Source organism: Pseudorasbora parva, chromosome 13, assembly GCF_024679245.1.
Source record: "Pseudorasbora parva isolate DD20220531a chromosome 13, ASM2467924v1, whole genome shotgun sequence".
NCBI classification, from domain to species: Eukaryota; Metazoa; Chordata; class Actinopteri; order Cypriniformes; family Gobionidae; genus Pseudorasbora; species Pseudorasbora parva.
Window position 1 is genome coordinate 30,145,527 of NC_090184.1, and position 12,098 is coordinate 30,157,624.

Sequence of the window (12,098 nt, forward strand, 5' to 3'; positions counted from 1 at the left end):
CCGCGTCTCGCGTATCTCACACCAGAGTCACACAATATAAACGTGCAAGCTTAATTTGGAATCGACTTCTGACAGAAGTGCTGCACGATGGGTGTATCTTGTAGCACAGGGTGAAATCAGTATGTACATTAACGATTTGAGGAAAATATAATATACATTTAATAAAAAAAACCTTAAAATGGCCCTCTTTGGCTCGGCAGGATTTTAAACGAGATCGGTGGTCGAATCCGGCTCTGTATATCGATGCATCGAATCTTCGACTATTCGGGGTCACCCCTACTGTTTTCATTACAATGGTAAAGTGTACATTTCTTTCTTTGCTGCAAATATGCCAAACTACATGAGCCGACCTCTACCTGTTCGCTATCAGTATCGTTCAACAACTGGTTCATTTAGTTTCCTTAACAAACGACATGTACCAGTTTGTTCAATTTGTTCACGAACGAGATCTCTCATTTATACTCAAAGCATCTTGGTCAGTAAAGTATTCGTTCACAGAATTCAACAAATCACATGCTCCATCACATCTCATACTCGAATGCTATTGGCTCAAGATTTTGTCATTCTTTGACAGAATTAAACAGTCCACAAGCTGCACATGCACTTGCTGCTAATAGCGCCACGCTTTTGTAGAGGGAAGAATTTCATTGAATGAGAAATATTAGTCAATGGGCTACGTGAACGAGAACGATTTGTTCACCTAAAAAGATTTGTTCAAAAAGAACGGTTTGTGCACGAATGTAACTGTGGTGAGGTAGTCGAGCGAGAGACGTGCAAGGAGCGATCGAGACCGGTACATGATTGAAGATGAGAGAACTCGTGACCTGTGCCAGGTGACGTTCACCTTCAATCACATACTGGTCTTGCTCACTCCTCCCGCCTCTCTCGTTCGACTACCTCGCCACAGTAACATCACTAGAAGCGGAGCTAACTGATAGATTAAACTTTTGCCGTATCCGGTCGGCAAAACACAGGACAAATCTTCCTTTTTTAAGAATGACTTCACTGCCGTTCTTTGTTCTCTTCTCAAAGAAAAGCTTAACTCCAAGTCTTCTAGAGTCACGGCCAAAGCCGTTTCGAAAGGCCATTTTTCGCCAGCTTCTTTGTTTTCAAGTAGCACGCGGAACCGTCACAACTATGCCGTCATTATGTTAAGCCCGCCCACCAACTCTATACACAGTTTGATTGGCCTGACCAAAGTTTGGTTTTTCCAGCTCGTAAGCCAACAGAGAGTTGCTAGATACCCTGCCAAATTAAATTTGCTATCCACTAGGGTGCGTCTAGATTTCTAGGCTAGCAAAAAAGCACTTTTATTTGAAAAATAAAATAAAACACATGAAATTACTGCTATATAACCAGTAAGGTCACAAAGTATCATGAAACAAAAAACTTCTATCAAATTGTGTCTGAATTACACTGAAAACAAGTAAAGAGTGCTCCTTTTAGTTCAGTATGGTACTATAGAAGAACAAAAGCAGATTTATTAAGAGTGGAATATATCAATTTTCCTTATACAAATTAGTTTTTTGCACATTTAATTAGTTGTTAAAAAATTATGCATATCAATTCAAGCTCACTGTTTCACTGTTAAATTTCCAATAAACATGTACTGTTATTAGTAACTACACTTATTAACAAAACAATGCAAAACAATTGTAATTAACTTAATGATACATTTTCCTCCAGAACCGCTAAATCCTAGTGGTGCTGGTGCCACTGCTCTCAAAATTATACTTTTTCAAAACAATCCACAGCATTACACTGAGATAACATTTGGTTTACTTGTCAATTAACACAACATTACAAAGTAGCTAATTAAAGAGGCAATCTCCCTATAGCCTGAATTAAAAGCTTTTATTAATGGAGAAACAGAAAGAATAATTGTTCTGGGCCTTATTTCAGATTTTATTAACTAATATGAGTGGATTTAAATATGGTAAAATGGCTACTGGTTAAATTAGGCAAAATATTAGAAATGCACAATTTATCAATCAATCAATCAAATTTATTTATATAGCGCTTTTACAATGATGGTTGTTTCAAAGCAGCTTCACAGTGTTAAACAGGACAATATTGCAACAAAATTTGATTTGGAGGAATTTAAAATTCTGGTTGATACTGATTTTCTGACTGTGACTTTTTTTATGGCCAATTAACGATAAATAGTGATATTCCATACTATTTTGTTAAGTTAATTAAAAATTTAAAATAAAAAAACACTGAAAGCTATAGTAATTTATATCCTTACATTTTAAAATATATTAAAACAGAAAACAGTTTTATGTATTATTTGAAATGAAATACTGTGTGTGCATACATATTAGGCAACCCAGTATTCTGATTATGTTGTCTTTCAATCACATTTTACCACTTCCAAACCACATCAATCTTAATTAATTCTATTAATTTTACATACATTCATTTATGAGTTATATATTGTTGTTAATGAGGGCTGGAAGTGAAAATGCCTTGTATACTGCAGATGTGGTTTTCATTTACATGTAAATGGGCCAAAAAAGAGATTTAACTCACACTGAAAAATTAACAATTATTAAATGACCATGAGAGAATTGGAATTCTACACTTCAGCTTGTGGGAGTCATGTTTCAGGATTCCTTGTCTTAGCAAAGTCTCTGAGACTCTGACACCTTGTACTTCTGGAGACTCCTGCTAGTTTCCAATTTGGAAAATGGTGTCACTGGAGACTAAGAATTAAAGCAAATAATTTTTTGTGAAACCACCAAAAACTCATTAACAACTTTTTTCTTCTCAGACAGTTTTTTGTTACCCTGCTGATCCAATGAGCATTTTGCTGACCATTATCAAGCATTAATTAAAAAAATTATATAGCACTGCATCATAAGTTAACTTTTCAGTGCGAGTTGAATCTCTTTTTTGTTGTTGCCTATTTTACCTGTAGAAAAATAACTGGCTAATAATTATGCACATCCTAATACAAGGCTTTTTTCACTGTAAGCCCTCGTGCCACAAGATCTTGCGAGACTATAATGTGACTAGATTTCTCATTGAGTTGAAAAGCTGTCTCGCTTTATATTGTCATTGCGGAGTGTGAGGGTGAAGTTAGATAACTAACTGCGTCCAAATTCGCCTACTTATACTGCGATCTAAAAGTATGTACTCTTAGCTCTGGAGCTTGAAGAAAGAAGTGGTCTCTATTTGCACTTTGAATATTGAGAATATTGAGTACTGAGTATATGTCAAAAGTTGTAGAAGCTCATAAATGATGTGCAGTTCTAAGGTCTGAAGAGACAATCAAAAAAGAAGCCAGTCAGTTGAGTTTATGCAAAACCTTCTTCAGTGAGTGTTGTTGTCTTCATAATTCATACTCAGAAGGTAGAACTGAAATGACATTCATTACAAGATTATGAGTTAAAAGTTAAAACATTTCAAATGCACCTGAAGACTATTTGTCTAGTCATGTATTTCATCTTTTTTTTTAGGATTTCTTTTACTATGTAAAAATCTTGTCTCCTCCTCGTGAGATAAGTGTCTCGTCACACACCTAGTAATTAAGATTGATAGGGTTTTCAGTTTGTAAAATGTGCTTGGAAAAAATATATGATCAGAATATCAACTTGCTTAAAAATATGCGCACACTGTAATTTACAATATTACCGTTTTTACTGTATTTTTGGTCAAATAAAGGCAGCCAGAGTGAGCATTAGAGACATTTCAAAATTCCCAAAAAGCCCCCAGACATTTGAACATTAGTATAAATGTATGTGTGTTTTCTCTCTCAGGTGACCTCTCTGGCTGACTCTATGGACGACACTCTTACTTGTCAGTCAGGCCGAGGAGACTCTCAGGATGGTGGCGGGGGAGGCGGCGAGGAGAGCGAGGATTTCGGCGAGTGTGTGTGGAGCAACAAACCTACCTCGCGTAGGGGGGTCTTGGGGGAGCAAGAGCGTCTAGGGGTCATGCACGAGGACAGCACAGCCACCTCGTACAGCGACGTCACGCTTTATATGGATGACGGCATGCCATGTTCTCCAATATCTATTGAGCGTGTTCCGTCTAGCACAGACACAGAGTACTGGGGGGTCAGCAGCGGGGTTGGAGGTCGCGAAGACAGCCGGGATACGGAGGGTGTTGGGAGCAGTAACAGCCGACGGAGCACGCCGTGCACTGAATGCAGAGATTTCCGCTTGCGTGGGTCACACCTTCCTGTTCTCACCATAGAGCCGCCTAGCGACAGCTCCGTTGATATGAGCGACCGTTCAGATCGAGGCTCCCTCAGCAGACAGCTACTTTACGAGCAGGAGCCTACGACTGCTGGATCACCTCAAGGGACTCTCAAACACAACCCTGCACCTCGCACTCCAAATCCCTGCGCGGCACAGGGCCAGACGCGACCGACGGGTCGCCCCATTCCATCCCCTTTGCCTACACACTTACCACACCACGCTATGATGCACCACCATCACCACCCACATCTTCACCATCCATTGCACCATCACCCTTTGCCACACATCCATCACCCTTACCCAGACCCCACGTCTCCCTCACCCACCCAAACTCCGCTCACACCTCTGTCTTCCTCATCCTCTGCACCCCTGCCCCCTACTGGCCTGGAGCACTCGGATGGGGACAACGACTCCCTGAATTCCACCACCAACTCCAACGAGACCATCAACTGCAGCTCAGGCTCTTCGTCTAGGGACAGTCTAAGGGAACCATTGCCTCCTCTAGGAAAACAGACCTATCAGAGAGAGAGCAGGCATAGCTGGGACTCGCCTGCCTTCAACAATGACGTGGTGCAGAGAAGGCATTACCGCATCGGACTCAACCTCTTCAACAAGTAGGAGATGTTATTATTAAGATATATAATAATTAATGTTAATTAATTATTTAAAATGTAATACAATTATTTAGAACGTTCAGTTTTCTACAATTAAACATTCTGGATCATATTGCCACTGATCTATATAAATGACTGGATTGCTCATGACGTTCTAAACTGCTATCAGGAGGTGAAGCCACCGGAAGTGTTCGAGCGGCCATCTTACTATTCCCTACCAACAGAGGGCATCAAACTGCCAAAACATTGACCTAAAATCACCAGATTCTCAGCATCTCAGTCTCACAGGATTAGTTTTAACTAAGATATATGTATGTAAATTAATAGTTAACAATTATGGTCTTTTCAGAGAGGATGAGTTATATATTAAAATCGTTAATGTGGGTGTGTCTACTGCACACTGCCGAAACAGGTAACTGAGGTATATTACTTTATGTATATAATTATGGAGGAAATATTTAACATTAACATCTATTTGTGTTTAGCTGCAGACGTACTGCTTATACAATACATATTAATACAAGCCTTTGTTACTATTTTGCACTCTATTGTATTACAATTCAAAGTGTGCCATGCATCATCTTGGTAATAAAGCAGTCAGCGTCTGAATAAGTTATGATGCTTGTTTTTTATTTCCTTATTGTGCAACATCTATTTTAGACTAAAGACAGCACAAATGTATGGCATTTACAGTTTCCATATGAGTAAAGTGTTAGGTATGTTGTGAATGTGTTGTTGACTTCATTATTAATTTAACCATTCATTCATTAATTTAATCATCATTTAAATCATTAACTGCTTCGAAATGCATGCTGTTAACTAAATAATTGCAGTTAGTCTACTGTATGAATAAAAATGAAACAATGCGATTTCAGGTTACAAGGCATAAATATTATTTCGATTTCAGAATGCGTGCACTTTGATTTTTGTAAAACATACGCTGAAGTGTCTCATCCACCTGCTGAGCTGATGTTCACTATTATAATGAATATGAAGGTAACTTTTTAATAAGCATGGGGATATTCCCGACTTTAAAACAAATAACCATTTCCCTGTTCAGGGCTTTTGTGCTGTAAGAATGTACAAATAGACTTCATATATTAAAACAGTGTCTCCTTAGGCAATGTTTTCATACTAAAATAATATAATTTTCTATTGATTCAATTCACGTGTGAGCTTACTAGGGAATACCAATATGGCGGTGCGCAGCTTCACTTTTTATGATGTCATGAGCAGTCCAGTTCTCTAAATAGATTAATGCATATTACTTGAGCAACTATATATATTTTTTAATGTATTACTATGAGAACTTTTGAACTGTAAAAAATAAATAAATAAATAATGGGGGGAAAATGGCAACTAATGTTACAATTTTCATGTAAGCAGTAACCTTAAAACTTTGATGTTAAAAACATTTTAAAGGACAGATATTTTCAATTGGCCATCTACAGATTTCTCCTCCATGTGGTTTATCACACCTGTCATATTTTATTTTTATATCCTAATATTAAGGAGATGACAAGTCCAGAGTAATTTCTCTGAACCTTTTCTGACTTAATACCTGTTAAAATCACAGATGATTTATGAGAGTATGGTGTTATTTTAACATGTCCCTCTATTATAAATCATAGAGAATTGATAATAAAAGGTAACTGTAACATTTTATGAATCAAGATTGACGTGTTATGAATCTTTTAGCGCCTGGGGACCTTGCAGCAGGTTCCTTTTGAAGACAAATGCTGAGGAGGAAATGAAACTGCAATCAAATGGATTTTAAGATCAATTAAAGGGGAAAAAAATTTAAATGGGAGCCTAAATGATAGAAATCTGATTTAATTTCGGCTCCGGTGTCCATACATCTGTCTACTGTCAGGCTATTGTTAAAGGGTTAGTTCACCCAAAAAGGAAATTGATGTCATTAATGACTCACACTAATGTCGTTCCACACCCGTAAGACCCCGGTCATCTTTGGAACACAGTTTAAGATATTTTATATTTTAGTCCCAGAGCATATGCAGTCTATGCCCACTTTACTGTCCATATCCAGAAAGCTGTCAATGATTAATGATTCAGATCGCCAATGTCACGTGATTTCAGCAGTTCGGATCGTGTGTCGAACTCCCAAACTGCTGAAATCCTAATCATTGATCGATTCACTGATTCATGGCCATTTGAATCTTTATTTGAGGAACACAGAAGAGAAGACATTGCTGAATAAAGTTGTAGTTTTTGTTATTTTTGGACCAAAATGTGTTTTCGATGCTTCAAGAGATTCTAATCAACCAACTGATGTCACATATGGACTACTTTGATGATGTTTTTATTCCCTTTCTGGACATGGACAGTAAAGTGGGCATAGACTGCATATGCTCTGGGACTTAAATATCTTAATAGTTCCGAAGATGAACAGCGGTCTTACGGGTGTGGAACGAAATTAGGTCATTAATGACATAAATTTCATTTTTGGGTGAAGTAACCCTTTAATATGCACTTTTTTGTCTTTATTTCAGTTTATCGCAGATTTACTCAAATTAATCCTATGCTATCTGTTTATTCCTTACTCTCCCTGTGTTTTTCTCTCCGTGTCTTTCAGGAAACCAGAGAAGGGGATCCAGTATTTAATAGAGAGGGGTTTTGTATCAGACACACCTGTGGGCATTGCACGCTTTATCCTGGAGAGGAAAGGCCTGAGTAGACAGATGATTGGGGAGTTTCTGGGAAATCGACAAAAACAGTTCAACAAGGATGTGTTGGAGTAAGTAATGCTGTTTTTTTCAGACCCAGATTGTGGCAAAGTATCCATATGCTGTTCACACCAGCCTGGAGGCAAACAGAAGACAGACACTGGCTAAAAATATAAACAAATACATGTTGACAGATAAATTTGGATCTTTGTCGATTCTTTCTCAGCTGTGTGTTGGATGAGATGGATTTCTCGGGTATGGATCTGGATGATGCCCTGAGGAAGTTTCAGGCTCAGATTAAGGTTCAGGGGGAAGCCCAGAAGGTGGAGAGACTGGTAGAGGCCTTCAGGTAGCCTTTACTCTCATCACACCCTGTGCTCTTTTATCTGCATTTTGTAGTTCCGGATGAGTATCGCCTTCTTTCTTTCTTGCAGTCAGAGATACTGCGTGTGTAACCCTGCGCTCGTCCGCCAGTTTCAGAACCCAGACACTATCTTCATCCTGGCATTTGCCATCATCCTCCTCAACACTGACATGTACAGCCCTAACGTCAAAGCTGAGAGGAAGATGAAGCTGGAGGATTTTATCAAGAACCTTAGAGGTTGATCCGCTCCATCTATCCATTAGTTGTAGAACGTCTTTAGCTAAATCAGATTTTTCAGCTGTTTTTATGTTCATTGTCTCATTCGTTTTCAATCTCTTTTTCATTGACAGGAGTGGATAATGGACAGGACATTCCAAGGGATATGTTAGTGGGCATCTACCAGCGCATTCAGAAATGGGAACTCAGGACAAACGATGACCACGTGTCTCAAGTGCAGGCTGTAGAGAGAGTCATCGTAGGCAAGAAACCTGTGAGTCAAACCATGTGATTCACTCATGCATGTCATATTTGTGGTTGAAACATCATATTGTTGTAAAATTTGTAGTTAAAAGGAAATTTTTTCAGTTTGTTTGTGTCATTTAGCATGAGACAAACCAAGTGGTATTTTGATGCATGTATGTGTGTGCAGGTTCTTTCTCTGCCACATCGCAGGCTAGTGTGCTGTTGTCAGCTGTATGAAGTCCCTGACCCCAATCGACCACAGCGGAGTGGAGTTCACCAGCGGGAGGTCTTTCTCTTTAATGACCTGCTAGTGGTAAGTCTTCACTCAGCACATATTGGTCTAATTACTACTAGAAGATGTAGAGGAAAAATACTCCCTTTGTTTTATATAAGTCATGTACACTTACAATAAGTATATAATAGTAAAAATTTTACATTGAAAAATGTTTACAGGATGTATAGGCCTACAGTTTTCAAAAAACATAAAAATTAAAATTAAAATTAAATCTATATTTATTTTATTTATTTTATTTTATTTTATTTAAATTTACATTTATACATGAGGAACAGGATGAACTGCCAGACCCCTTAAAATGACCTCCAGCAGGCCACTGGTATAAATGTCTCTGACCAAACAATCAGAAACAGACTTCATGAGGGCCCGACATCCTCTAGTGGGCCCTGTGCTCACAGCCTGGCACCATGGAGCTTGATTGGCATTTGCCATTGAACACCAGAATTGGCAGGTCTGCCACTGGTGCCCTGTGCTTTTCACAAATGAGAACAGGTTCACCCTGAGCACACGTAACAGTCAAGAAAGGGTCTGAAGAAGCCATGGAGAACGTTATGCTGCCTGTAACATCGTTCAGCAGGGGAGTCTTGGGAGGCATATCCATGGAGGGACGCACAAACCTTTACAGGCGGGACAATAGCACTCTGACAGCCATTAGGTATCGCAATGAAATCCTTGGAACCATTGTAAGATCCTATGCTGGTGCAGTGGGTCCTGAGTTCCCCATGGTGCACAACAATGTCTCATGTGGCAAGAGTATGCAGGCAGTTTCTGGAGGAGGAAGGAATTGATAACGTCGAATGGCCACCACGCTTACCTGACCTAAATCCAATAGAACACCTCTGGGACATTGTGTTCCTGTCCATCCGACAGCGCTAGGTTGCACCTCAGACTATCCAGGAGCTCAGTGATGCCCATGTCCAGATCTGGGAGGAAATACCCCAGGACACCATCCGTTGTCTCATTAGTGTGCCCTGACATTGTCAGGCATGCATACAAGCATGTGGGGGCCATACAAACTACTGAGTACCATTTTGAGTTGCTGCAATGAAATTTCAGCAAAATGGACTAGCCTGCAGCATTTTTTTTTTTTTTTGCTTTGATTTTCAGGGTGTCTTTGAATTCAGTCTTCTGTAGGTTGATCACTTTCATTTCCATCAAACGATGTGGCATCCTTTTGTTCATATCACATTACCTAGTCCATATTAGTATAGATATCCAGCATGCTATTTTCCCCATTGAGATCTGAGATCTGAAAGTGTATATAGAATATCAGTACATTTCAGATTTTAGTTTTTCAAAGAAAAACTTTTTTTTTGTTTTATTTCTCCATATCTATCAATCTCAGCAGGTTTGTAAAATAGTTTGCCAGGTTAACTTTGGTAAATGAAAACCCTACTTAAAGAGTTTGTTCCACATTATAAACAAGACAGTTTTATGCAATATGAGAAGGAAGAAAGACCATTCTGAGAATGAAAAGCATGAAATGGTGCAATGTTATGCAAAAGGCATAAAACATTTAATACTGTGTGAAAACTGAATGGAGCTTATCAAACTATCATAAGATTTGTGATTAATTTATAGCACTACATCAGAACTCGGTCAGATTAAGGCTTATTAAGGAAAGTTTCATTAAAAAAATATATTGTATTAAAAGGACAGCTATAAAAAAAAAACACTTGAACAGCAAACAGGTATTTGGTATTTGAAGCTGCTGGTGTCTCTGGGTTCTCAAAAACCTCTCCATGCAGGCTGGCAATTTTGTGTAAAGTTGCATATTCAGTCAAGTGTATCCAAGCATTATACATGTATGTATAATGATCATAACTACATCATAACATCCCTTCTGTTCCCTGCTGCAGGTAACAAAGATTTTTCAGAAGAAGAAGACGTCTGTGACGTACAGTTTCAGACAGTCCTTTCCCTTGGTGGAGATGCAGGTTCATATGTTCCAGAACTCCTGTAAGTATATTCATCCATCCATCTGTCTCACCATCTGTCCCTCCTTCTTTATTTATACTATCATTCCATTCCAGCTCGTTTACACACTCTGCTCTCATCCATTCCATCTCAGCTCGGTGCGATCTCATTACTCTTTCCTTGCTTTCATGTAGGTGGTGTTTTGATTTCTTACCAGTATATGACAGAGAAAAAGACATCCTCATGCCATCACCTCGATTGTGGCTATTTTGTTGATTCTGAGAACATCTGTTCTCTATTTATCTTAATCATTATTTGTTTTGGACTTTTGGAATATCTAAACATTCTTAAAAGAAGATACATTAGCTTAGGGTAAAATTTCATAAGATTAAGACAATCCTATTCAAATTAAATGTATTTTTCTTACCCCATTGGTCAGTTGTTTTTTTATTGTTTTAAACTTAAACCTTTCTATGTTTTGTTAGATTTATGCTTAAAGAAAAAACAAAAAGTGTAAGAAAAACGATTTACATATAATTTTGATAGTACACATTTATTTAGTTTTATGGTTGTTAATTTTTTTTTTTGCTAGAATACAAAGGTTATCCAAAAAAATGTTGTTGAATGTGTAAGGAACCTGGCTTTTTCTGGGGTTCATTTTAGAACAGTTCATGAGTATATCTGTGGACTTTTGTCAAAATGAGAGATCTATAACTAATTAAATGAGGCACAGCACATGCCTCTTTATCTGGGTCTCTCTTTAATTGACTGCATTTACCCTCTATCTCTGTCCCTCTCTCTCTCAGACTATGCTCACGGTATCAGACTGACATCAGCAATGCCTGGCAGTGAGCGTAAGGTTTTGATTGTGTTTAACGCGCCGAGCCAGCAGGACCGAACGCGTTTCACCAGCGACCTACGTGAGAGCGTCGCTGAGGTCCAGGATATGGAGAAATACCGCGTAGAGTGTAAGAAATCCTTTTAAATGATCTGTTCTTTTACACTTGACAGATAAAAAGCATGGGGTTATTTTCTTATTTGCAAACTGAAATTTCAGAAATGTGCTGTGTGGCTGATACATTATTTATTATGGTTAATGTTCATCTTGGTAATTGTCAGTTTTGCTAGCATTAACCCCTTATCTCTCTTCTCCGTAGCTGAGTTAGAGAAGCAGAAAGGTGTGATGCGTCCAGGGCTCATGAGTGGAGATGTGGGCGGGGTTGGCGGAATGAAGACTGAGGCTGTGAACGGCACTCTGGGAAGGCCCAGTCTGGATGACACGTACGCAGCAGGGGAGGGGCTTAAACGAACCGCACTTAGCTCCTCACTGAGAGACCTCTCTGAGACAGGTACAACACGCATTCACACAACAAACTCCCTTCTGTTTCAACTAGGCTCTCAAAAAATGCAAGACAAATTAGCACATTTGATTATCCTTCCTGGAATTCTGTGGACTGTAGAGCATAAACAAGAATTTATAACTCCACCACAGTTTTATCATGAATGCCATACTGTAACAGTTGTGGAGTGCTGAACTTCTGTTATGAAGTACAGCTT

General features: G+C 38.7%; 1 protein-coding gene across 7 annotated transcripts in view; it reads left to right on the top strand.

Annotated features, from left to right (window-relative positions):
* The window catches only part of LOC137038882 (IQ motif and SEC7 domain-containing protein 1), a 123,965-nt gene that overhangs the window by 79,581 nt on the left and 32,286 nt on the right, over positions 1-12,098 (top strand). For all 7 annotated transcript variants that reach the window (XM_067413887.1, XM_067413880.1, XM_067413882.1 and 4 more), the window contains 9 exons: positions 3,762-4,819; positions 7,413-7,574; positions 7,730-7,852; positions 7,938-8,104; positions 8,218-8,357; positions 8,517-8,642; positions 10,484-10,583; positions 11,348-11,509; positions 11,699-11,890. In XM_067413887.1, the coding sequence (XP_067269988.1) occupies positions 3,762-4,819; positions 7,413-7,574; positions 7,730-7,852; positions 7,938-8,104; positions 8,218-8,357; positions 8,517-8,642; positions 10,484-10,583; positions 11,348-11,509; positions 11,699-11,890 (2,230 nt within the window). The remainder of the gene's footprint in view (positions 1-3,761; positions 4,820-7,412; positions 7,575-7,729; positions 7,853-7,937; positions 8,105-8,217; positions 8,358-8,516; positions 8,643-10,483; positions 10,584-11,347; positions 11,510-11,698; positions 11,891-12,098) is intronic.